The sequence below is a fragment of the Falco punctatus genome (assembly GCF_963210335.1).
Source record: "Falco punctatus genome assembly, chromosome: 1".
NCBI lineage: Eukaryota > Metazoa > Chordata > Aves > Falconiformes > Falconidae > Falco > Falco punctatus.
The window spans coordinates 95,025,441-95,051,861 of record NC_137580.1 but is presented as its reverse complement, the minus strand read 5'-3'; the positions used below and the strand labels follow the sequence as shown (position 1 = coordinate 95,051,861).

Below are 26,421 nucleotides of genomic sequence, written 5' to 3'. Positions count from 1 at the left end.
CAGCGAGCTCGGCCGGCGCACGGATACTGCGAGGGGGAGGCGGCTCACCGGGAACCCTTTACACGCCGGGCGGGAAGCGCGGGGCGGGAAGAGACTCGCAGACGTGCCGCTCTCGCGGAATCCTTCCGCTCACGGGAGGTGAAATAGTGCGGCACTGCCGCCACACGGTATCGGGGCGGTCACAGGGTTCGGCCCGGCCTGGCGAAGCGCGACCGTGAGCAGGGCCAGAAGGGCGTTTGGCGTCTGCTGACGGCGGGGGGCGGCGGCTGGGGTCGGCCTTCTGTCAGTACAGCCTCCTCCGGGCACCCTCACGGAGGCTGAGCTGTGAGGCGACGGCAGCTTGGCAGGAGGCAGCAGGCGTGAGGGGTGCGCTCCCTCTCTGGGCATCCACCGCTTCCCCAGCCCTAGAATAGGGCCAACAGCACCAAAATCACACCCGTGGCCGCTATCTGCCTCCCGGGCGCTGCGGCCTGAGGAGCCATGGCCTGCGGGGTGAGTGGTGGGACCTGGGAAGGCAGTGGCGGCCCCTTCCTGCTCCCTGCAGAGCCCTTGGCCTGGTTGACCTGTGGCCCGGCTCGCAGGGTGCCCGGTGCTGGGTGCCCGTGGCCGGCTCGCAGGGTGAGCCCGTGGCCAGCTCGCCTCGGGGCCACAAGCTCCCGGCCCCGCTCACCCACCGCAGTTTGTGCAGCCTGAGCAAGCCCTTCGGCTCCCGAGCGCCTTCAGATACGTGGGTCTCCCCCTGCAAAGGCTTCAAGAAATGCACAGCACTTTGAAATACTTAAGGACAGAGAAACAGCCTGCACTTTCAAGAGTGTCCTGCTCTTTTGTTTCATGCTTCTGCTGTTACTTTATCCCGTATGTAGCTGCACCTTGGCTACCAACGGGTAAATGAGGTTCTGCTCATAAATTGGATTGCATGGGCAAGAGAGATGGGCTGTGCGGGCCCTCCTCACCGTTCCGTTTGCTTCTCTGAAATCTTGTTTAATTGCTTTATTGACTCCTACTTTAATTTGAATGGCTGGCTGTGACAACCTCTTTCTTCCTCCCCTCCCTTCCCCGCGTGAATTGCTCCCACTATGCGTGCCAGATTCCCCCTGCCGGCAGTTGTACAATACTCATAAAATCTTGTTACCGCGGTGGGGCCCAAGCAGAGTTCAGCTTCGTGAGGGCGATCAAGCAAAGGACTTGCAGCCTCAGCACCCTTAGATCTGGCGGGAGGAAGGAGAGGAGAGGATGCAGAGTCTACCTGAAAGGCAGGCGCTTGCCCGTTGCAAGACGCAGCTGCAATGCTTGACTTCCCCGAGCGAACGCTTATTGTAATGAGCATGCCCAAGCTGAGATGCTGATCTTAGTCACGATGGTGTAAGCCCAAAGTAACCCCGCTGAAGACAATAGAGTTACTTCAGATGTACTTCATTGTGACAGCCTTTGCAGATTTGCATCTATTTTTGTTCTGCACCTTCCCAGGGAACAACACACACCCCCACACCCACCCACCCCAGCTCTTTTGCACCAAATCCTTTCTTATTGTGTGGGGCAAGTTCTCTTGGACTTAGCTGAATTATTTGAAAAGGGGAATTGGTCCAGTGTTTCCAGAGGAACCTTCCTGCCCTTGTTTTCTTTGCTGGAAATACCTTCATCTTAACCTTCAGCTGTTACCCCCTCTCCAGGGACAAGTCCTTTGAGGATCTGAGCACCTTTAGTGGGGTGCCTTTCACTCCTGTTAATGCTGGGGGAAATGAGGTGGAAGGGGAGAGCTCAGCACCTTCTAGGGTGCAACCTTCACTGGGAACACCCTACTTCTGGAAGGAAGGATCCGGCCCTTCAAAAGACAGTGGACAGGGCAAAGAATATATCTCACTTGCTGAACTGTATTAGGCAAGGTCCAAAGCACCGTCAATTCTTGTTAGAAGAGGCTTAACCAAGAGGAAAGGAGAGGAGTGACAGATAAAGGTGAATCTGTCCAGGCCCCATCATCACCTTGATAACCAACGTGCCTTGCCACAGCTCCGCATCTCAACAGTGGCGACCAGTGCTTGGTGTCCTGTTTGGAGGGGGCTGTATTTTTGCACAGTCTTTTGCTCTTCCATTTTTGCTATGTTACCATAAAAAGTAAGGACCCCCAAACAGCAGTAAACTCCATGACGAGCCAGAGATATTAAAATGCCATCGCAAAATTATCTTTTTAATAAGCTAACTTTTCTCTGCTGGAAATAACAAGCCTCACCCCACACCAGCTTCTCTGATTAGAAAAGGGACCCAGCCAAGGTGTTATAAATATCCTGAAACTGTTTTGTTCTCCAGTGTTGCTCACAACAATGATTTATTTCTAGAGGGGGAACAGTCAGGGAAATCCCTTTGTCCTTAAACTCTGCACACAGGCTTGAAGCGTTCCATAATTTTGAAGCTTATGGTTCATGTATTCCCCCTCTTTCTATTTGTCAACCATTTGCATTCTAGTTTGCTAAATACATGATGATGTGCGGTTGATCTTGCTCAAAGCTCTGAGACCTTTGTGGATTTTCCTCCCCGCTCCCCCCCCCCCCCCCCGCCTTCCCAAAATTCCACAAAGAAATCACCGCTTTGGTCACATTCCTTGGAAGCCTCCATGTAAAATATTTTCCCCCACTGATTTGTCCTCACTATCTCATGCACATGCTACTTTGTTTATTGTACAGTTGCTCATAATCTGGCTATGTTTAAAAATATATGTTATATATAAATACCCCTACATACAGGAGCAAAATAAGGAGCGTTTGTTTCATTATTGTTCTGTACATATATATATATACCTAATATATGCACACACATACATCTATCGTGTGTATAATATGATACATATATACACTATATATACACACATGCACATATATATATGCAGATAATAATGAAATTATTTTATTAAATAATTATTTTATCCCTGTATGTAGGTGGATCCTAAGAAATGCGAGTCACCCACACTTCCCCTTGCCTTAGATTACCTATTTACTAAGCCCATGAAATTCAACGTGTTTGTGTACATTTCAAACAAAGATCTACACGGGCTGTTCAAACACTGCAAAAACAAGAGCAGGTGACTTGTGGGTCTAATATTATTTTTCCAAACTCAATACCCAGGCAGGATTTAAATGTTTTCGTAACTCCTACTGTTTGCATCCAGATTTCCTTGTGTTACAATCAAGATAAAGCTTTTATGCATGCTTCTTGCTTCTGATGACGAAAATATTTTGCTGACCCCCAAATTTCAGATGCTGCGGAGTTTGGGGGTTAGACGGTGCCAATTTGTGAGGCAAAAGAAGAGCAGCTGGAACATGTTGCGAGGCTGATCTGGAGATGTAGGGGTTCCTGTCCTGTTCAGAAGGGAGCTGATGACGCACAGGCAGATGTTTTCTTGGTATCGTATTTTATTTACAAAACATACAGTGCAATGATCTCCCTCCAGTAACAAAACCTGCCAGCTGCAGGCAGGCAGGTGCACTGTGCGGAACCTGGCAAGGAGCTCGGGGCTGGCTGCTGCTCCTGAGCCTCTGGCTTCACCTTGGGGCTCACCAAGGGCTCAAACCATGTGCAGAAGCCGAATGCAGCCCCATTCCCAGACAGCCAGCAGCGCGATGCCTGTCGGAGATTTTGTCGTGCTCTCTCTTCTCACTGGTGTACCCTGCACACCCCAGCCAGGACTTGATTTCCACCGAGCCAAAGGTTTCAGTCTCAACGGCTGGCCTCTGTCTGAAATCTCCCACCAACAGATGCTGTCAACAACGAGAACAAGTCCATCTCAAGTTTGTTCGAGTGACATGTTTGACAAAAAATGGTAAAAGATTTCTGCTTCAAAATTTTTGAGACAGGCTATTTGGACACGGGCAAAATGTGATTTGCCATTCCGTCCTTCCTACTTTTTTTTTTTTTTTTTTTTTTTTAAATAAAGTAGGTGTACATTATGGGTTTCTGATGAAAGGTATTTTCAAATGGAAACATGTTCTGTTGCTGAGTTTTGGAAGGTCCATACTTGCAAAAATACTACTAGTAAAATTCTTCTGATATAAAAATGTCCTAAGCAGCTTTTTTCTAATGTAGCAGTGACCACAACAGGATTTTTCCTGCTATAGCTACTTGGATTAAGAAAACACAGCACATTCCACCCTCTTGGTGAATTTCTTATATGAATCTGACTTTTAAGGCTAGTCCAGGCACAAGAGCCATTATGATGTGTCCTGTCTGTGGTCGAGCATCCCTGGGCAAGCGTGATGGTCATCTGCTGCATCGCTTAGAAAAAGAGAAGAAACAGCGCGAAAGGAGGCTTTGTCTTACTTTAAGTGGAGAGCAGCAGTAGCAGATCAGTTGACGCTGCTTTGGGAAGGAGTGGAGCCCCCGTCTTCCCCTCTTTGGTCAGGAATCTCTATGCTCCGCCAAAACCTGAGTTTCATAACGGGCTAGAAAGTTCTTGTGGGTTTCCATGGGGCTCAGCTGAGCTGTTCACAGGGTGGGAAGAGGAAAAACTGGTGTCAGCCAGTGCTATACATCCAGCAAAGGGATTTTCAGCCCTTCTTCAGCTGGTTTATGGTGGGATGAGCATATTTTTTGCCTTTTCTCTTTGTTGTGCGAGGGGAGAGGCACTGGGGAGGGGGGTGGCTCCCTGCATAGCTCACCTCAGGCTGCCTGGATGTCGTTACAGAGGGATGTGAATTGACCCATGGTGTGGAGCAGACCTTGCAAGACAAGCAGAGGCAACTGCTTCTCAGAAAGATGAAGTGGGATATTTTTGTGTAGCTTCAGCTTCACACGGCTTGAAGAAAACATTTTGTGGATGTTCCTCAGTGCATTGGCCAGAAATGCACATTAGCAGCCTGGGACGCGGCTGGTTTCTTTGCTTCCTTTGATTTTACCCCAGCATAACTCTGCTTCATGGATGACCTGCTTCTCTAATTAAAACCAATGAAAAAGGAGGACCAGGAGGGCTGCCAGAGGAGTGGAAAGTGGAAATAAGATGAAGGTCTGTTGATTTGCTGTTGGTCAAAAGGCTGCTCTGCCTGTGTGGACCCCAGTGGGAGGCGTATCACTGAACACAAGATGTGGGAGCGAGAAAGACATCTTCCACTCACCCCGGGATTCCTTTGTTCTGCTGGGGATTTTGAAATGCAGATGCAATATGTGGGAAATCCCCCATGCAGGTACTTGCAGGCTTCCCAAAGGCTGCTGCACCAAAGCCTTCCCAGGCCTGGGACAGGTAACAAGTGTTCAGAGAGCGGAGGCTTTGCTGATCCAGGTTTTGTTTCCCCTTACGCTCCTGAAAATGCAGAACAATCCCACTGACAGCTCTTGGACACCTGGAGTTTCTGCTTACATGCAGCATTTGAAAACGTGGTCCACTGTGGAGGTAGCTGCCACGTGTGCTTATTTATTTGTTTCTCTTCTCACCTCCTTGCTGCTCACTCCTCGTGAGCCTGGCAGATTTTCAGGAGCCGAGCTCCTCTTACATAACGTTGTGCCAAATCGGTAGGACAGGATTCGGAGGGATCTGTGGCTGGAATCACCCTTGATCCCTGGATTCCCTTCTGGTTTGTCTGCACAGCTTGGGCATGCCATTGTGAGCTGCTGCTTTGCCCTGGGGCATCCTTTGCCTTGGGCATCCCTCTGGACCAGGGGTGATGTGGAGGATGAGGTCTCTAGCCCTGCTGCTCGGTGAGGGCTGCCTTTGCCACAGCCATCTGACAGCAAATGTGGTCCTATGCCGGCTCTCCTGGGCACGCAGCTGCTTACAAGCGCAGCATCTCCCAGGTCACCGAGAGAGCGTAGCCAGAGTTCAAGCCTGTATAATTAATGGTAATTATCCAGTTGAGGGAGTGGGTACGAAATGGATTTAACTCATCTGAAATCCTCTGAGTCACACTGAGCTGTGTTCTTTGGTCAACAGACCTGCACCTGCATCCAGAGGATGCCTTAAGTGACTTGATGAAACCCTCTTTCTCCTGGGACAGTCTCTCCTCCATGTCACGGGCAGCTTCAGCTGGGCAAAGCCCACAGCACCCCTTGGAGATGACACAGGGGCTCAGCCCAGCAGCAGAGAAGGAGACCTTGTAGATCTCCAGCACGCTGGAGGGCTTGTGGAGTGCTCTGGGGTACACCCAGTGGAAAGGTGCTCGCCATAGCACCCGTGTGCTTTGGGTGCTGCTGTGAGCCCTGATTTAAAGCAAATGTGACCTGTGTAGATTCTATCCTGCTCTGGGTCACAGCACAGACAGACCCAAAGTTCTCTCCCACACCAGTCTCCTGCCAGCTGCCTTTGGTGATAAATCATCAGTGTTTCAGATTGGATGTGGTGATAAATTTAAGGGCTGCAAATGACAGTGTACGCAATAGTGTTTTTTAGCCAATAAATTGGGCATTTATGTAAATGCTTCCATACATATGTACGCTGTCAGGTGGCAGGTGAGACAGGAGAGTCAGAAACATTAATCTGTGGAGAAAAGAGAGCCTTGGAAACTTGCCACTTTTGTTCCAGTCTCTGTTCTCTGGGAACTCGATTTTCCCCTTCTTTCCCTCCATGTTTTACTTCATGTGATTTTTTGCCTTTTAAAAATAGATGCCTCGTTTGCAGTAAGAACACCCTGTGCGTGTTTGTGCGGCAGATGAGATTCAGTCCGGTGCAAGACTGGGATCGGGTGAGGCTTCAGCATTGCATCAGCTCAGGGTCAGCCAGCTGGACATGGGGGCTGACGTGAAACTTCTGCCTCAGAGTGAATGGCTGTGGGCACGGGCAGTCTGTTTCTTCCATATAAAAAGAAGAAGAAAAAAAAAAAAAAAGGTTAGAGGAGACATTCACTCTGAAGCCGGAACAGCTTTGGTTATTCAAGGGTGAATTTAAGGTTCAGATGTTTCATTACATATTGTTACTGAATTCCTATCCAGCCCTCCCATTCCCTTCCAGAGGATGCTCGTCACCGAGTTTGGTGGGTTTGGGTTTATTATAAAGGGGGGCTGCAGAATTAATGTGCTTTGTGGGAAAGGGAGAGGAGTACGAAGGCAAACTATGGGCAGAGGCTGAAACCTGAGCGTGTGTTGCCTTGGACAATCATGCATATAGGAAAAGGGGACACATGTTGTAAAGCAGAGAGGGCTCTACCGGTCAGCTCAAGCGCTCAGCGCTGTTGTGTCCAATCCGGCTGTGGCAGAGGGACTGGCCTCACACTTCCATTCAGACACACATCATGCAGGACTCACAGCCAGCTGCTGAGAGACACCCCCGCTCGGCCCATCGCTGCTGAGCTGGTGCAAGCCAGGATGCGCCCAGTGACAGCAGCCATTACATCAAAGCTGGAGCAGGGAAGAGACACCTCATGCGGGGCTCTGTGTTCCCAGTGAGGATCAGACCGAACCTTCTCATGGTACCCCCTGACACTCTCCTTGATTCAGCACATGCAACTTGGCCAAACCAGCTATGGGGACAGGCCCCCTCCTGTTGCACACAAACAGGAAAAGTGTATTTTGAGGCCAAGAGGCAGTGTTTTAGAAGGAAAGTAGTTCGTGAAAGTGTGCATGCCTAAAGGTTTATCTGATGATAACTTGCACCACCATAGCTTCTCCTGTATACCTCCTCATGGGACACTTCCCAACACAACAGCTTCTTCCCAGGTAGTTCAGCCTGAAACACAAGTGTCTGGAGACGAAGCAGGAACATCTCCAGAGATGGAGAAACCCTGCTGGGGGTCAAAGAAACCCCATGCACCCACACTGCCTGCTTCTCTACAGCCTCCACTGAAGGCAAAAGCCTTGGTGGCCTTGGGCTCAACTTGCACTCCTTTTCCGATACCGTTTGACTTCCCTGCAAAGAGTTCCCTCCCTGCTGATCTTGCTGTGAATTTAACTTCCCTGACATGGGGTGAGGAAGGGACCAGTGAGAGCTGGTTACTCCTGGGTAACTCCATGCACCGCTGGATTCACACCACAAGCTCCCCAGGAGAGGGGCTTTGCTCTGGGCAGTGCCTACATGGGGGATGCTTCACCCCAGCTCCTGGCTCGGTGATCCCACTCTGCTGAGCCATGCTACCTTTGCCGCTTCTCCCAACACAACCTCAAACAAGCGCTGAGTATTTTTTTTTCTTGGTAGCATGTAGGTCACTGCAGAGCCTTAGGGACCTGACAGCTGACATTCATCCTTGGTTTTGAATCCATGTGTCAAGCTTTCTGGAGGCAATAGAAGTGCAGTTGCTGGTGAGACCGACTGCCTTTTGTGTGGCTTCAATTAAATGTCTTTCTTGGCATGGGATAGTTGCCAGGGCTCTTTTTTTTGTTGTTGTTGAAAGAAACAGTTTTATTTATATATATATATATATATATATATATATATATGTATGTATAAAGTCCCACCTGGTTTTTTGGAAGGGTTTCAACTGGAATGTAACGGATCCCATCTTCTACTATAGAAAGGTGAGCTGTATTTTTCAGCTGAACATTTCTCCCTTTTATAGCCGTGATTTGGCACATGTGAGGCATAAACAGCGGCAAGGGTACTGCCCTTCCCCAGCCGAGGAAGGAAAGCCATGGCACATGCCTGGGCCAGTGATACAGGGGCAGCTGCTGAGGACAAGTCTGGGGGGGATGTGAGCTGTGGGCTAACCAGCAAGACCTGTTCACTGTTGGAGTTTGTGCAGGAGCACTGGAGTGGCTCGAAGACACCGGGAGACACATGTCCTAGCTGCTGCGGGGACTGCCTTGCTGATGAGATGCCTTCACAGCTGTGACCTCTGGAGAGGACCCATGGGGATGGTCATGGCAGAGCACGTGCTTCTTCTTCCAGCCTTTATTTGCTTTGGCTTCGCTGCTCTTTCAACCAAGGTTAAAAACAGCTCTCTCTCTAGCAACAGTGTAAGTGTGGACAACTGGTTAAAACAAGGCAAGCAGCCACCATTGTCTCTTTCTTTCTTGCTGCACCATTTTAAACTTTGGTTGCTCAAATGACTGTTTGCAAACCTGGGTTTCACCCTCCCTTGCAAGCCATGCTGCCTGGTGAACCTTGCATTGTATCTGGGTGCTTTGATACCCACTGCCGTCTGCAGAGGATGAGGCGGTACAAGTCAGCAGCTCTTCACTGCAGTGTTACATTGCTTGACCACAGATGCATTTAAATTAATTTACTTAATTATTTTTAATCAGTATTGCACTTATTTTTATTATGCATTTACCTATTACCAAGTGTGCATATAGCAGTCTCATCCCCAGCTGGTGGAGTGACCTGCCCTGTCTCACCTAGATGCTCTCCTTCCAGCAGCAGCAGGTGATGCCAGAAATGCAGGAGCCACAGCACCTTGGCTCAGTTTGACATTGGCATGAGCAAGGAGATAAAGCCCAAAGGTGTGAGTCACTTGGTGAAACTGCAGTACCAGTACCGCTGCTGAATTCCCCAGTGACTTAAAACTGGGGCAGAAGGAGGGATTGGAAATCCCAGGGGTGTGAGTAGCCAGGATGATGAGAACACAATCCTTGTGTGACAGGAGCTTGGCCATGCCAATGAGCTCATTTCTGTTTGGTGTTTTTTTATTGTGCTCTGATTAATATGGAAATTGTCATATATGCCCAGGCTGGGTGACAACGCATCCTCATGCATTTGCTGATGCTGCTCTGGAAATGCCTTTTGGGCTGCAGGGTGTCCCTGGCTCCCCTGGGTTGCAGTGGGAGCATGAAGTGATACTTTAAATCCTCTGCTTGCTGCTCCAAAGTTCTCCCAAGCATGGCCTTTAAAGGTTGTGCCATCAACTGTGTGATTAATTAGCGCTCTTCTGTTTCACTTGTTTGCTGATGATATTCAGTGATGTGACTGAAACTCACCTCCCAGGGTGGAGACAGTCTCAGGCACTGAAACAGGCTGGACGTGTATTTTTAGTAAAGTAGTATTTTCAGCTCAGGATTTGAATTTTGTGGTGATTTCCTCATCCCTCTCTGAGTCACACCCCAAGTCCTTTCTGTTGTTTATTGCAGATGTTGAATGTTACAATCATCCGGGAGTTAAGTGCTCGCTTTTTGGAGGAAGAAGGAAGCGAGCAGCAGGATGAGCGCTCACTGCTCATCGGCATCCAACATTACAGCAAAACTTCCAGCGAGCTCCAGTTTATATATATTATTATAGAGGTAATGTATTGGAAAAGGCACATAGCAGGCTTTAAGGCCATTCCACGTTACTGCTTGGCTCAGCTGGAAGCGGTGAGGGATCAGCCCCGGTGCCCTGACCTAGAGATGAGCACAGCAGGGCTGGCTGTCCGTCCGTCTGTCCAGCCAGGGTCCTGCGGGCTTGTCCCAGACCCCAGAAGCAGCAGGCTCATGTACCGGGGGCTGCAGCACTGGGTAGCGAGCCAGGGTGCCCTCCTCTACTGCCACTTCAGCTAGTATTCCTTAACGTGGTTTCTTGCCTCAGCCTGCAGGCAAGGATTTAAGCCAGAAACACGGTCAATCGAGTTTGCCCTGCCAGCATCAACTCACCTTGGAGGTGTCAGCCCTGCAACCGTGCTTAACTCAGGATGCACCTCCCCAGCTGGATGCTGGCACCCGTCAGGGCTGGATCCTAAAAGCTGGTACCCTGGGGTTTCCCTCCTTGCCTTTACACTTGACACAGATTTCCAAACTCTGCACCAGTCAACAGACACTCAGAGCACCGAGAAGCTTCAACACAGGGATGGAGCAGGGGTCTGTGGGCTGCCGGCACACCGGGCTTGTGCCACAGTGCCAAAAGGGAGCAATGCTGTTGTGGTTTCCTATTTGCCTTCTCTACTCTGTGCCGGGGCAGACTTGTGTCCCCTGGCAGGACCACCTGTGTCCGGGGAGGATGCTCGCTGCCGGAGCAGAGGAGCTGCTGGAAAATCTCTCTTGGAAGCCCAGCAGCACCAGTTTACTGCAGGCAGAGGAGAGCAGGCTGAGCCCTCACCATTAAGCAATGCGCTCTTCCCGCTCCGGTGCATCCGTGCTTAACTTGCCATCGGTCAGAGAAAGACAACACACGTGGGGACGAGTGTGTGTGGCAATGCGGGGCCTTCCCAAAGCGTCGGCTCTTGCGCTGGACTGGAGCAGCAGATCTGGAGAGGGCCAGACAGGCTGTCGGGAGCACTGAGCATCAGACACCGTGTGGCCTCTGGAGCTTCAGGGCTGGGTTTCTTCTCCCTGGGGGGTGCATCCCAGGACGTAAAGCCCCCATTCCTGAAGCATGGGTGTCCAAAGTCCTCCTGGCGTGCCCGGGGTGAGAGCAGCAGGGATACAGGGACTGTCTGGCAGCAGGGCCATCCCTGCACGGTGCTGACTGCTGGTTGCATCGTCTCACTCAGCCCCAGCTTTGGGGACACCAGATTTTGCCAGAGAAATGGGTGGGACTCCCTGCAGAGCCCAGCTGGGCAAAGGTGCCTGGGTGCTGTCCCTTCCCACCTCCTCCTGGGGACTTCAGAGCCCGTTGGACCATTGTGCAACCCAGCAGAGGATTTCCTGCTGGCGAGGGCTACGCCTGCCCTCTGAGAGCAGTGTGTCCAGCTACGTCCTTTCCTTCTCTTGCAGGAGCAAGAAATTGGACAATGAAAATGGAACTGATTGCTTGAGAGACGGCACGGCGGCCTGGGGCCAGGGGATGGCACAGCGCAGCATTTTAAAACTGCAGGTAAGTGCCCAGTGGGATATCTTGCCAGCTCAGAAGGAGGTGGGAGAAGGCTCTGCGCTGCGCCGGGGAATACGCTGCACAGGCGGGTTTCGAGAAGCAGCACAGGTTGAGCTGGTAAATTATGAAATGCCACGCTTGAGGTCTGTTATATAATGTCCCTTTACAGAACCTGGGAGCTAAATATAAAAGAGAGTTACGTTTGGGGCTGGTGTAAAACGATGCTCCAGAATGGGCTTGTGTGGGAAGGAGCGCTCTGCAGCGCTGCGAGAAGCGGAAAGGCTTTCGGGACCCTGGTTTCGCTCCCAGCCTCCATAGCTTGTTTTCTCTGCAACCTTGCGAAGAGCATTTACTCCCTGGGTCTCAGTTTCCCTCTCTTTAAATCAGGAACAGTAAAACCTCCATTTCCTTGCAGCTGCCTTGTCAAGATTTAATTCATGTTTGCAAAGTGACCTGAGAATCTATAGAAAGCCCAACAGTATATCATTATCCCGATCTAAAGTTGGCATATAATATCAGCGGGCCAAGTTCCCCTCTCACACTGGAGGAGAAGGGGTTGTGCCAGCGTAGCTGAGGGGAAAATTCCAGCTGAGACCATTTTGTTTTCTTTGAGGAAATTCCCCTCTTGGTTAGCTCTGAACAGAAGGATCAGCTCCCACACAAATCGGCTCATGCCGATGTGCAGAGGGGTTAATGGCACTTTTGGATGGCTCGTCCTGCCTCTCCAGGATGCTGATGGTGATGCTGAGCTCCCGCAGGACCTGCTGCTGCCTCGCTGGCTCCTGCTGCTCCCAGATGACAAGGCTGGGAGCATCTCCCATGGGAAATGCAAGCAGGAGCAGAGCAAAATGCCCTAAGTGCCAGGATCCAGCCTGCTTGGCAGTGATCTGGGGCTGTTTCACACTCCCTCAGCTCCTGCCCTCTTCTGCTGTATTTCCACCACTGAGCCCAGCGTGGTCCCCAGTATCCTGCTTTGCTCGGAGGATGCTCCCTCCTGTCCCTGTTCTCCATGAAATGCTGGGAACAGCCTGGCCTATCTTCCTTTTCCTCTCTGCACGCAGAGAGAAGACCGCAGATGCTGGACAGTCACGGAGGAGCTAGACTGATTTTCAGGTCAGGTCTGACTGTTGGATTTGGGGGCTCAAGGAAGCCAGGTACAGACTGAAGGAGAGCTAAAGCACGGGATGTCAGAGGAAAGCCTGGCGAGGGTGAGCAGGGGATGGTGCTGCCACAGCCTTGTTCCCGCAGTGATGGAGGGATGCAGAGATGGAACTAGGATCAGCCTCGTTCAGCTTCTCTGCCAGCGCAGAGACACCAAGGGGCAGCTAACAGAGGGCCTGCCCCAGCCCGCAGGACCAGGGAGCAGCTCACCTGAGCTCACAGCGCTGCTCATTTCCCCCCGGAGGTGGCTGACATCCCATTCATGGGTTACCTGCAGATGGGAGAGCGAGAGACTGCTCCGTCCCTTGTCTTTTGCTGGGACAGGGATGATGCAGAGCATCGTGGTCCCTGAGCGGAGGCTGAAATGGGGGTGTAGGAGCCCCAGGAAGCCTTGTCACCCCCCTTGCAGCCCTCCCCGCTGTGCGGTGCCCATTGGGAGCCGCATTTCACAGCCCGTGTCTGGCTGCGTGGCTGGGACCTGTCCAAAGTGGATGCGCGGCCCCTCCAGGTACGATGTGTGGTTTTTTAAAACCACCTGATCAGCCAGGCCTGATCCTGCACCTGTGAAACCCATCCGAATTGCTGGAAAAAAATGTTTTCTGACAGGATGGAGATTTGCAGGGGTGTTGCCAAGCAACCGGCTCAGCTCTGCTGCCTCCTGCTCCTCTCCTCCTCCTGAAGAGTGAGCCGGCAGGGGGTGGCTGCATCCCTGCATCCCTCTGCCCTGCCTGGCCAGGGCAGCCTGCCTCTGCCTGCCTGGGGAGGTACCACTGGGAAAGGCAAGGACCACTTGTGGCTGGTGGGCCGGGATGCTGCTGGCCGGTGGGGGTGACCGCTCCTGCACGCCCAACCCATGGCAAATCTCCATCAGCAGCAGGGTTAGAAACAGGCGCTCTCTTCCAGCCCTTCTCTGAGCTGTGCAGCTTCCCTTTGAACTAGTCCCAGGAATGTGTGCTAACACACCGAGCAAAACGCTCAGGAGGACTCATTATAACCTGACTTTGATTAGTGCCACCTCTGCATTTCTTTGGGAGTTGCTTCGCATTTACCCTAAGAGAAGTTGGCAGCCCGAACCCTTGGGATTTTCTTTTCTAAAGCTTCAATTTAAATCAACTCTTGGGCAATAAACTGCCGGTTACAAAACTCAGCTGATGTCCCTTGTAAGGCCTTGGACCTGCAGCCAGGGCCATGAAGCAACGGCTGGCAGGAGGGGAGGCAACTGATAGCTGCGACCTTGCAAAAGATCAGTTGCTGAGTGAGTGGCAATAAAGAGCAAATCCAGCCAGCTTGTAGAAATGGCAAATGGACCAGACTGCTGAGAACAATCTGTTCCTTCTCTAGAGAAGGGCTGTGGTGCTGGCGATGGGCTGGGCAAGGGGCTATTCTCAGTGTGAGCTGCTGTGAAATTCTGCTTCAGAAAAATGGCAGGGCCGAGACAGGCTAATTACCAGGAGACATGTCCTAAATCAAATAAAAAGGCTGCAAGTGGCTTTGCCAGGCTGACTCTTCACCAGGGAGGTTTGTGCTGAAGGAGCCCTGCTCTGCCTCGTCCCACAGACCCGCTCGCTGCTGTGTCCACAGCTTTCTGCTCCAGCAGCACAGCTGCCAGGCTGATGCTGGGGCAGGGAAACCCTGCTGATCCACCTCAGGTCATCTGCCTGCCTTTGACTGTGCACTTTACTGTCTCGTTCCATCACCTACTTAATCGGGCATTAACGTCACAGAAGGAGAGCAGCTGGTGCACCCAGTTTCTTGCCCGGTGCTGCAATTGCTGTTGGAAGGGGATGCCCCAGAGCGCCCAAACCTCTCCCATCAAGGCAAAACCGGGGAGACAGAAAGGTCTGGCTGTCTGTATCAGCATCGTGCTGGGCTGGACCTGGGGTGCACTTCCTCCAGGCAGATTTCTTTCGCTTGTCCTGCTTTCCTTGGGGCTTGTGGGCTCCCCCAGGATACTTGCCTCCTGCGCCCAACCCAGAGATCAAGTGGCCTTCATTTGATTTGGAAAAGAAGAGTAAAAGGAGATAAACTGAATAGAGATGGTACAGAACACCCATACAGCAGTTGAATTAATTGCCTTTAAATGTTAATTCAAAATAGTTTCCCTGACTGATATATAGGCAAATCCTCAGTTGCCTTAAGCCACTTGTGGAGCGTGTTCCACTAATCAGGTGTTCTTAGCCCCGATCAAGAGCATTGCACGGGATGGTAATCAGGAATGATTAATTGGAAACAGCTCTTCTAAAACAGGCTGTACCTGCTGTGCTCTCCCATGCTGCCCAGCTCTGCCCAGAGCTGACAGGGAGCCGTTGGGGTCTGTGGGGAAGGGGCTTTCCTTCCCGACTCCCCCTGTGATGTGCTGCTGTCTCCATGACAAATCAGCCTCCCACCCCTTCTCCCAGCGCTCTCCAGCTTGATCCGGCACGGGGGGCTTCCAGCACAGCATCTAGATTTGCCAACAGACTTCCCTGGGGAAGAATGGGATCTGGGAGGGCACAGCGGGGATTTATTAGCTTGGCTTAGCCATAGCCAAGTGCCCTGCCGGACTTTCAGACCTGTTGCATGGCACATCCCACGCCTGAGCAAAACCCCTGCCTCCTGCTTGGGTTTGATGCTGTAAAATGGCCGTGTCCCTCCAAATCTGCTGAGGGAACGCCAGCCCTGCTAAGAGCGTTACTTTGTGCAGTTTTGCCTACATCACAGGCAAAAACCCCCCACGTCCACACAGAGAGCCCCGTTCCTGGCCAGGCAAGACCCAGCATGACAGCAGCTTCTGCCGCGGCTCTGTCCTTGAGTCCGTTCTCTTCTCTTGCATTACCTAAAATCTTCCCACAGACAGGAGTGCTTGCTGTGTGCCAGGTTTGACCTGAGGCCAGTGAAATTTTCAGAGTTCTTTTCTTGCTTTCAGGCAGTGGCGCATCCTCAGCTATTTTGCTTCTGTGTTTTCCCACCCGTGGCGGCAGCTTTGGAGCAGTAACTCAGCACGGGTGTACCTGCCGCAGTCAGAGGCGTCTCTAAGTTAGCACAGAGAGGGGAAGGAAATCCATGTTATTAGGCTCCACTGGAGGGGCTGAACCTGCAGTGGGAAGAAGTTTTACTTTCCCAAAGTCAAGGGCTGGGAAACTTGCTCCTAAAATGACCCTTTAAAAAATAGCGAGTAATGCCACAAGGGAGTCAGTTCACTGCTGGCAATCACAATTGCTTGGTGTTAGCAATTCAGAAGAAGCCCATCTGCAGGAAATTACCATGACAATTTCCTCTTTGGAATTACAGCTGTAACTCCTTTTCACTGTAATGGAGGAGGCAACCAACATCCTCCTCTCCCCTCACTTAATGCCAATTACTCTTAAAACTTGAAGCCAGGTACCCATACAGAGCCACCTCTACCCCATCCTGCTGCCCAGAGGCCATCGCTGCTGCACTTGCAGGCTGTCGGGAAAAACACTCCGGAGGTGAAAACCAGCTACTTTTGTGCTATTTTGTCATCTCTAACGATGGATAGGCACTTGTTATTTTCACACTGTAAACTTTCAGTGTGAGAAGGCTGTTCTGCTGCATGGTTGTAGAGTGTCCGGCATATTTGGCTCTGATTTTGTTGAGGTTTAAAGTGTTAAATCAGGTAAATAGCATCAGATGTTTGCAGTGTTGTTTCAGATGCCGGGTGTGAAAGCCTTCTCTCCTGGAAGGGTGTGTGCCGAGGAAGGGCAGGCGAGAAGCAGTGATACTGTGCAGGGAGAGAACGACTCAGCGTGTGACGACTAGATGGCGTGTATTTTGAAAGAAACATTTTCTCTAAGGAACACGTGGAGCAAAACATGCCAGCTCCAAAAGCTGCAGGTCTACAGCTCTCAATGTGTTTGCAATTCTTTTAGGACCAACATTGGTCTTGCCCGTTGCAGGCTGGTGTGGTCCATGTAGATATTAACACAACCATTCACCAGAGGAAAGAAAGAAAAACATGAGTAGAAAATGAGCTCCTGGAAGGCCATTCACAAGCCAAGCCTTGGTAAGGTGGCACCACGAGGCCAAGGTATCACTCCAAGTCCATGGGACGATGCTTAGCAGAGATGGACCTAGCGTGTGACTGAATTCAGGACCTCTTCTACGAGGTTTTGCCATCATGCTGCTGCTTGAGAAGACCTTACTCCATCACCAGCTGCCTTAGTGCTTGTCAGCACCTTCCTGCTCCTCCCAGCGCTGCTGCTGGTGCTGGCGGGAGTTTGATTCTGATTTAATCCAGGATTTTAGAGGAGGGAAAAAATAAAGTTTTGACAGTTCCGTATATAGTCCTCTGACTCACAGATTTCACGTGTCAAACGCTGAAGACGGGTTAAGTAGAACGAAGTTCTGGATTTGTTATAAATAGGCATTAAGTAACATGAGTGTATTACATTTGCATGAAAATATGGGCCTGATCCTCTAGCTTACCCCAGAGATGTTCCGTGATGTCGATGGGATGCTCCAGGTAGGTGAGCTGAGATCAGAGCCAGCCCAGCTCTGGCCGTTCACTGCAGCCTCTATTAAACTGGACCCAGTGAAAAAGCGACGTTGTTGCTGAAATTAGGAAGGATATGCGCTGCTTGCACAGACAGATCAGAATCTGGCCCTTAAAATAGTACAAGCAGTTTTAATTAGACCCCAAATCTGCAGCTGAAGGAATAATTTCTCTGTGTCAATCGGCGCTTAAATGTACCTATTAAATCGGAGAAGACAGGTTAAGGTGAAAATTGCATAGAAAGTCACTTTTCTTTTGTTTCTTCCCGAAGATGGAGATTTGTTGGATTCAGACGTTACAGACGATCTCATCCTGCTCCGCTTACCATTCTGCTCAGCCACAGCTTAAAGGTCCACCCAGACAACGAAGTCACCCTCATTTGGAGCAAGACTAACAGTTGAGTATTGTTTGGGTGAAAATGGCCCCCTTTAATATAATAAATGCTTGTGCAACAAGTGTGACGGACACTACCAAATCAGATCCTTCCTCAACAGTTTAATTTACTGACTTGTTCTTTGCTAAACAATTGAGAATTGGTCCATGGAGAAGGAACACAAAAAGGACAGGCACCGTGGACTGTATTTTGAGGCTGGACTAGTCCAAGCGAAGGGAGAGCAGGCTTTTGAGTCACCCAGTGGCATTGTTTCTGGAAAAATAATGTCCGCCCCTGCATCTCTACCTTTATTCTGAACTGGAGCTCTGGCCCTATTTCTGCTGAGGGTGAAGAGAAGCGAACCAGAGAGGAGGGATCTGCAGTATGAGGCAGTCAGGGCCACCGAGACAAAGTGACAACCTCATCCCTGGAGAGGTGGTGTTTATTATCCCACGGAGCTGTTGATCGTGCAGGAATGGGATGAAAAGCCCTGGGAGCTTCCCCCAGCCCCGACGGGAGCCTCAGGCTTCAGTGCCTTCCCAGCATCGCTCTGCCCTCGGTTGTGATTTTTCTTACCTAGTGCCACATTCTGCTTTCTGCCATGAGAATCATTTCCAATTAAATGCATCCTCAGAGCCTGTCTGGCTGTGAATTAGCCTGGAACTTGATGGCTGGCTTGTTAGCTCATCAGAGTCTCCGGGATAACGGCAAAGCGCAACCTCAGGAGCGATGTGCTGGCTGGGGCTTTTGCTCATCGCCTTGAACTGGCCGCACCCTGCAACCTGGGCCGCAGATGCCCTTTGCTCACCTTCAGCACCTCCTCTGTTCCCCTTCATCCCAGAGCTGAGTAAGCAACACCAGGTCTACAAAACACAGCCCTGCTGCAGCCTCCAGCGCTGTCTCGTGCTTCTGCCCTCCAGGGATCTCTGGGTTTGCCGAGTCCCTGGGAAGGAGCTGGCCACGCACTCCAGCTTATGAGGAAGGGATTATCACAGCTCTTGTGACTCAGCCCGTGGCTCCCGTGTGCTTCCCTGCACGGAAGGGAGAGAAGCAGGCAGGAATCCTCAGTTTGTCCCCTCTACCGGGCTGCCTAAAGAGTCTCTGTCCCCAGGGACATTCCCCAGGCCGGCAGTGCCAACCATTGGTGCTGTCCCGACGGCAGGCATCTTGAGCGTGTCTGGATGCTGAGGGCAATGGCAGTGATGTGGTGATTGCAGCCTCTCCACAAGGAACACAGGTCGGAGGGCCGGGGAGGCGGCTGTGGGGCCGGCAAGGAAGGGAAAGCAGCTCTGTGGCCCCAAAGTGCTGCTGGGGATGGTGAAGCCCTGGGTGCTGCTTTCCAGTTGGAGCAAAAGGCTTCCAAGTCCCAAATTACGGGCTGATTCAAACACTGCAAAGGGAAGCAAGAACGGGTAAAATGTGGGTTTCTGCTTGCTTTGGACATGCAGGCAGGGAGATGCTGGAGCACATGCTTCAGGGCTGGTTGTGGGACACGGAAACCGCTTGGGTCTGTTTCGCGTGGGCTCCCAGCGCTGCCCATGGGGTGGGTGCCCCGGCCGCCCCCTTGGTGACAGTCACAATGGAGACCCCATCCATGCTGCGGTGGGACCTGGCAACGGGGCCAGTGCCTGTTCCACAGAGCCTGGGGCAGGGACCAGGGCTGGCTCCCTGCCAGGCTCTCCTCTCTCCTGCACTTCCCATGGGAGGCAGGGGGCTGCTCTTTGGGAATATCTGACTGCCACTGTGGTCCCATCCCCTGGCTGGAGAGGAACCGCAGCACCCTGCGGTGGGGTGAGCAGCGCTGGGGGCAAGAGGGGAGCCCGGGGGGCTGCAGCAGGGCTGGGGGGGACCAGCGGTGGGGGTGAGGGCTGCATGGTCAGCCCCAGCGCCTTCCCTGCCTGCGGCGGGACAGGGGCTGAATCCAGGCGATACCCCCCACTTACGCTCCCCGGGGGCTCTGCCCGCCACATGGGGGGCCTTGGCCTCGCCGGGATTTCTGTGGAAACCCAGGTACTGGACAGGGTGGAACAGCTCAAACCATCTGTTCTTCCCCTACTTATAAACTCGACAGGAGGAGTGTGTTTTGCGATGACATCACTACGGATGCTCTCCTTTTATTCATCGCGCAGCCATCTGTGATGGTTTCCTCATGTGCCAAACACGCGAGCGGGTGCTGAGGGACGGGCAGGGGGACACAAACACCCCCTTAACCAGCGTTTCATTTCTCCCCTTGGGAAGCAGGTCTGTCCCCGCAGAGGCTCCATCATCCCCTTCCCGAGGCGTCTGCAGAGCAACCAGCAGAGTTAGCTGGAAGAAATGATGGACTCAAAGGTATAAAGTGAAGCACAAACCCAAGCTGAACTTCTCTGCAGGTGCAGGTCTGCCACGGGGACCTCACCTGCAGAAATAAACGTGGCGGTGCGGTCAGCCGGGCCGGCGGTGGGGAGCCAGGCTTGCTTTGGCCAGCAGTGTTGGGTGGTGGGGGGACTAATTCTGCAGCCCTCCTGTGCTGGGCATGAAGCTGTGAGGTGGCTCGGCAGCTCTCATGGAGTTGGTTTGGATGACTCAGTGTTATGGGTGGTCAGGCATATTGTGACGTCATGAATACTGGGTGGCAGCGAAGAGCTGAAGGTGGTGACAAACGGCTGGAGGTGGTGGTGCCATCCACCCGCTCCCCAGTGTCCAGCTCTGCTGTCTACCGCTGCTGGTCGTGTTTGCTCAAGTGACCGAGCTCTCCCTCCCTGTGGCAGTGGGGAGAGCCCTCTCTGGAGCAGAAGGTTTTGGACGTGCCCGCGATGGAGAAAAAAAAGGTGTCTGAAGCCGAGTTCAGGAGACTGCAGAGAGAGTTTCAGAGAGCAGCGGAGAAGAGGAAATCTTACGGTGCCAACGTGAGGCAGCAAATGCAGGCTCAGGAGTGAGTGCAGCTTTGTGTTTGGAAAGTTCCTCCATGCCGAGATCTGGGGACCCCGGTGCTGAAGTGAGGAGGGGTGAGGACTTGCTCCCGGATTGCAGGTGGGATGTGCTAAAGGTCATTTGTTGTTGTGTTTTTACAGAAAAGAAATAGCGTCGCTGACTCAAGAACGCAAAGAGGTGTTATTAACACCGAGCCAGATCCCATCCCCAAGAAATAGGATGCGGGATGAGAGGAATTGTACGGGGCTCCAAGGCCTTTTGCAGACCAAGTATCAGTGTGATTCCCTGATTAAAGACAGAAAAGCCCTGTTAGCTGAGCTGGACAAGGAGGTAAGAGCATCTGGAGCGTGCCCTGGCTGAGCACGGTAGAGCAGTGCAGAGTCACAGAGTCAACCCTGTGTAAAACGCGCTTGGTTCAGGCTTTGGAATATAATGCTGCCTCCTGGCAAAAACCACAAGACAATGCCAAGCGGGCAGAGCCAGGCTCCCATTCAAGTCAGCACTGGCTGGAAACGTAAGGTCTGACTCTCAACCACCTTGTTGTCCCACGGGTCTCTGCAGCTGCTCTTTGACGGCACGCGCCTGCCTGGGGTCACACAACATCCCTCTGCTTGTCCCTTGAATTTTATTTTTTTTTCCTCATGAAAAAACAAAAAAGGCAAAACTGGAACAGTCCGTTGTGCTGCCTGAGACGCGGGAAATAGAGGAGCAGCAACATCTAAGGGATGTCCCGTCACTTCTCCTGAGGACAGTCTGGTTGGGTTTGGTCAGTTGGTGGGGTGGCATGCCCAGGGCAACCCAGTGCTACGGAAGTGACAGGTCCCTGCAGCTTTCTGCTCTGGACAAGCCACCCATGACGGAAGCCAGGGAACATGCTCAGGTGGTTTGCAGGTGCCAGATGTGCTGTAGAGTTTTCCGCAACAGGGTTAGCTTTCAATCAGGGATCTCTTGGCTGAGTCATACCTCTCCCACCTGCCCCCTGCTTCGTTGTTCTCCAACTCCTTCGTTCTTCTCACGGATTTATTTCCTCTGGCAGCTGCCCACTTCTGACAAAAGTGTTCCTCCACTCACTCCCAGGGAGTACTGCGCAGACCCCTGTCTGGCCAGCACTCTACCCCTACCAAAAAGCCACCCTCCTTGCCTCTTCTGCTCGGCACAGAGTGCTGCTGTGCCGCCTTCAGCACCTGCTGAATTTCCCTCCAGAGGCAGCTGCGTTTCCTTTGAGACACGAAAATAAACCCATTCCTAGTTACAGCGTATGTTTCTTGAGTGTGCAGGGTGGGATCCCTTGGGATTAAAGCTGCTGCTGTAACTGTGAGCTCCTTAATGACATGGTTGCTGTAGTTCAGGTCAACAGAGGGTATTTTCTTTGGCTAAGTGTCCTGCCAAGAGTCCAGAACGTAGGGGTGGAGATTATACTGACTTTTTTTTTTTCTTTCTTTCTTTTTTCTAACCTGTACGTGCAGATACTAGAGCTGGAAAAAAAGATGGCGAGGCAAAACCGGGCAGCAGTGAAGGCGAAGCAAGCAAACGGTAGCAAACAGCTGCAAAAGCAGATTGAGACACTGGAGCTGCATCTAAACAACGTAAGCAAACATTTTGCAGACCTCCGGAGACCATGTGTGGGGCCACACTGGGGCCTGTGTGCAACCCCCTTTTTGGCCAGGACCAAGTGTAATGCTGCAGATGCATTTGGTTGAGACAAACTGCATAAAGGAGGAGCTGGCTCGTTCCTCTGGCCTGCTTGCTCCCAGAGTATCTCAAAGGCTTCTTCAAGCTTGGTGACCCAAATGCAGCACTCGGGCCATGCCAAGAAGCCTGAAGGTCTGCACCTGTTTAGTGATAAACCTGAGCTGCCTGCAGCCACCTTGCCTTGGACAACACCAGCTCCTGGTCTGTGCCATGATCAGCCTAGCCTGCTGTTACCTCCCCTGTCTTGGGGAGGGGGATAGTACAGGAGCAACTTCAGAGAAGAGATTTGTCCCAGCCGTGGTCAAGGTCTTTCAGCAGAAACCTGATGCCCCCAAGTCCCGCACCAGCTTCAACCCTTTTGCTTGCCTCTCCCCAGGTCACCGTCCATTTCCATACCATCCTGTCCAGAAACAAAGAGCTCCGAGAAGAGATTGAAAAGCTGCAAATCCAGAAAGCTCTTTTGGGCAAGCTCTCCTTGAAGCTCCATAAGAAGCTGGCTCAGCAGAGGAGAAGGATGAACATTGCCGCTGAGCAGTGCACACAAGGCTACAAGCAGCGGTACGTGGCCTTGTGAACCCTCTGTGGCAAACTTGGCGCTGGTGGGCAATGCCAGCGACGGGTGTCGATGTAAAGAGAGGCCAACTGCAACTTCAGAGAGAGGATGCACCCGCTGTCGTCTAGAGCTGGGTGCTAAGGCTTTGGTGCTTGGTCAGTGCAGGGAGACCGGTACCTCCAGGGGGGTTTGCTCCGCCTATGCCAGGAGTTTCTCAGGATGTGGTGAATTGCCCTATGGAGCAGCCTCTTTCCTCCGAGTCCCATCTCAGCCTGCATGGGAGGGTGCAGCAGACCTGGAGCAGAGACCAGCCAGCTCCAGGCAAAGTGAGCTTGGCTGCCACAGCTGGGTGCTGTGTCCGAGTACAAACCCCCAGCCAGAGCTGTGTTAGCTGCTGCTGGCCTCGGGCTAACGCAGCTGCATCTGGATGGGAGCCGGCCAGCGTGCACAGCATCACGGGGGTTTTGCTCAGCCAGGCACAGACATGCGTGGGAATGGGCAGGACTACAAATCCTTATACCTTCCCGTGGTGTAACCTGCTGCTCTCTGTGCTCAGGATGGGGGCTCTGGCAAGGATTGCAGCCTTGAACAAAAGGCACATAGAAGACACAGTCCAGCGCAATGTTGAGCTGCAGGAGCGGAAGCGTGCCCTTGAAAAGGAGAACAAACTGAAAAACTTCATGCTGACCAAGTCCAGAGATCGCTCGGAATTGGAGGAAGTGGCCAAAAAGAGAAAAGGTACCAGATGAGAGAGAATACCTGCAACTGGTAGCACAAGCCAGGAGTTGGCAGAGTTGCCCAAGGGGGTTGCGTATAGGCAAGCTTATGACTCTGCACCCCAAAGGCGGGACCTCTCCCCATAGCTCTGCACCCCAAAGGCGGGACCTGTCCCCTGCCTGCAGGCTCCTTCACCCAGCCTTCAGCCTACAAGTGGAAAGGATGAAGAGTGATAAGCAAGTGAAAGCACCCAGCATCATGTGTCTTGGGGTGCCCTTGGGGCAGAGGGAGGGGTGGGGAGGCAGGGAGCTGCCCCTATGGCTCCTTTTGTCCTCTTGGGGAAGGATCCCACCGTGTTTGCCCCGTTCCCATGAGGACAGGGAGCTCCCTGCTTAGTTTTGGGTGAAATAAAGACACTCTCTGCCCCTCTGGCCCCAGCCCCCACGCCAAACCTCAGGGCACCTGCAGGGAAAGGCTCTGCAAAGGGAGCCCTGCAGGGACACGCACAGACAGGGCTCTTTTTCCATCTCTCCCTCAGCCCTGAAGGCAGCCCAGTGGGCCAGGCAGAGCCAAATGGAGAGCTTTGAGAGCCAGGAGGTGGCTTACAGGCGCCTGCTGGAGCTGGCAGAGGACGGGAACTTTGACCGCCTGGTGGATAACTTCATCGAAAAGGAGGGGAAGAACTTTGCCTCCTTCATCTACATGACTGAGCTGAACAACGAGATGGAGAAGATGAAGCAGAGGATCAAGGATGTCCAGGTCTCTTCCAAGCCCTTCATGTCTGCCCTTTCTCAGCTGGTGCTTTGGGGCTGGCGTGGGTTTTATTCCTCTCCCATGTGTCCAGCCTCGCTGCTCACAGCGGAGCCCAGCTCACAGCCTGCCACACGGGTGGGATTAGGGGAATGCAAAGCGGTAGCCCAAAATAGAACTCCCACAGACGGAAGGCTGTGTTCTCAGAGCTAAAAGTGTCTCAATGCTGCCACCGTGTACCCAGCAGTATGCAAGAGGGCCAAGAGCTGCCTCGGCCTTGAGTGGGGCTGGCTGGAGTGAGAAGGGGGGTCATGACTTGTCCTCCTGCCCTGGGGACAGTGGTCCCCAGAGGGGTCAAGTGGGATGTCCCTGCTCCCAGGGTGGAGGGATGGTCCCCAGCCTCTCTTAGGCACATCTGGTGAGCATTCAGCCAGTATGCCCTCCGTGTGCTTGTGTTTACACAGAACGAAATTACGACCCTTATGATGGACCAGGAGGACGCAGAGACCAGCAACTTCCATGTCCTGCAGGAGCTGGAGGTATGGCAGCCGGGATTTCCCTCTGCCAGGGCAGCAGAAGCCTGTGTGTCCCGGCATGTGTCCTAGCGAGTGTGGTCCCGTCAACACCGCTCTGGGCAACGGCTGGAGAGGCATGGGCAGAAAAGGGCCCTGCATTGGCTTTGGCAGCCCTGTCTCCCAGTGCATGATGAGAGGGTGACTGCAGGGCTTCTGCCAGCCCTGGTTCTCTGGCACCTGGGGCCTGGGCTGTGGCATGGGGAGCTTGGGATCCCCTTCACAGAGCCTTTCCCCTGCAGGGATGGGAGCATCCCACAGCCCCTCCTGGGCCGCCTCCAGTGTCCGGACTGGACTTGGCCAGGACTGGGGGTGGGGGGGCGCGAGCAGGGGCTGTTGTGACACCTGGCAAAACCTTTGCTGATAGGAAAAACTAGCGGAAACCACGAGGGAAGCCAACTGGTGCGAAGAGAGATGCAAGGAGAGCAGCAGAGTCCTGGGCCAGATCAAATGTGGCGTGGAGGCCCTTTTGAAAGTAATCGGTGGCGATGCTACAAAGACAACGGAGCAGCTTGGAGAAAATGGGCAGATCACGGATGGGAATCTGGCGCGGATCTTAGGTGGGTCAGGGCTGCCCGCCTTCGCTTGCCACATGGCCCAGACCTTGTCTGTCCACCCCCTGCTTGCCCCGTGTTTAGACTGAGCTGGTTTCCTCCCGCCACCCCGTCATGCACGGGTGTCCCTAATGGGAATTTGCGATGCCAAATTCCCAGGGAATTCAGGAGCCAACCGGGACGTAGAACCACCCCGGTGGACCCCCCAAGCCCCCGTGTTGGCTCTGGGTGTGGGACCCAGCCTTGACCCCTCGCCCCTGGGGAGCCTGACGGCACTGCCTGGGGGGAATCCATGGGTCCTCTGCCCAGCAGACCGCCGGGGCCGCGTTTGGGCAGGGCCCGGTGGAGGGGCCCTGTGGGACAGCATTCCCTCCCACCCAGGTCTCGTGGAGAAGGAGACCAACGAGCTCCTGCTGATGGAGAGCGTCCTGCGCTACACGCGGGCTGAGGGCTCGCAGCCGGCCCAGCCCTTCGCCAACCCGCTCCTGGGCACCACCAGCCTCCCGTGGGTGATGGATCGGGCCCGGCTCTGCCCGCCGCCCCCCGCCCTGGACAGCACCCCCGCCGACATCGCCGCCTGTGAGTGAGGTGGGAGGGAGGGGCTACGGCCAGGCAGACAGCCAATCCACAACCCCCTCATGGCCGCCTGGCCAATCCCCCGCTGCCCCCTCTCCTCCCCAGCCAATCCCCACCGGCCTGTCCCACCCCACCACATCTATAAGGCCTGTGCCGGCAGACACGGGTGTCCTTTTCTTGGGCAGGGGAGGTGCCGCTGGGCCACGGGCAGCTGCACCAGCTGGTCCTCCAGAGCTGCAAGAAGGAGCTGGGCCACGCTGCCGCTGCCGCCAAGAAGGGGAGCAAGAGCCTCGAGGAGTGAGAGCCCGGCACAGAGGAATGAAATAAACAGTTCCGCTCCTCAGCTGCCCCTCTGCTTCTGCGCCCTGGACATCCTTCCATCTCCCAACACCTTCTGCGGGCTTCAAAAGCTTGCCGGCTGATATTTCGGCACGGCTTGGCC

General features: G+C 53.1%; 1 protein-coding gene across 5 annotated transcripts; it reads left to right on the top strand.

The window, feature by feature from the left end:
• The first annotated feature begins 68 nt into the window (after nt 1-68).
• Nucleotides 69-26,322, top strand: LOC308071238 (coiled-coil domain-containing protein 63-like). 5 transcript variants are annotated; one of them, XM_080406331.1, is made up of 12 exons: nt 69-167; nt 229-492; nt 20,410-20,566; nt 20,706-20,895; nt 22,032-22,151; nt 22,634-22,815; nt 23,367-23,548; nt 24,066-24,286; nt 24,742-24,816; nt 25,217-25,409; nt 25,785-25,982; nt 26,165-26,322. In XM_080406331.1, the coding sequence occupies exons 3-12, from the start codon at nt 20,448-20,450 to the stop codon at nt 26,278-26,280; spliced, it is 1,596 nt and encodes a 531-aa protein (XP_080262457.1). In that variant the 5' UTR covers nt 69-167; nt 229-492; nt 20,410-20,447; the 3' UTR covers nt 26,281-26,322. The 5 variants fall into 5 exon arrangements, with proteins under 5 accessions (XP_080262457.1, XP_080262456.1, XP_080262453.1 ...); XM_080406327.1 differs by lacking the exons at nt 69-167; nt 229-492 and adding exons at nt 8,705-10,122; nt 17,551-19,983 and having other exon boundaries at nt 20,403-20,566; XM_080406328.1 differs by lacking the exons at nt 69-167; nt 229-492 and adding exons at nt 11,615-11,629; nt 17,551-19,983 and having other exon boundaries at nt 20,403-20,566.
• Nucleotides 26,323-26,421: the final 99 nt, after the last annotated feature.

Bases quoted from the DNA above. Each gene is read 5' to 3' on its own strand.
- LOC308071238 (XM_080406327.1), top strand. The intron at 20,567-20,705 runs GTGAGTGCAGCT...GTGTTTTTACAG, and splicing joins CAGCAAATGCAGGCTCAGGA to AAAAGAAATAGCGTCGCTGA. The intron at 20,896-22,031 runs GTAAGAGCATCT...CTGTACGTGCAG, and splicing joins TAGCTGAGCTGGACAAGGAG to ATACTAGAGCTGGAAAAAAA.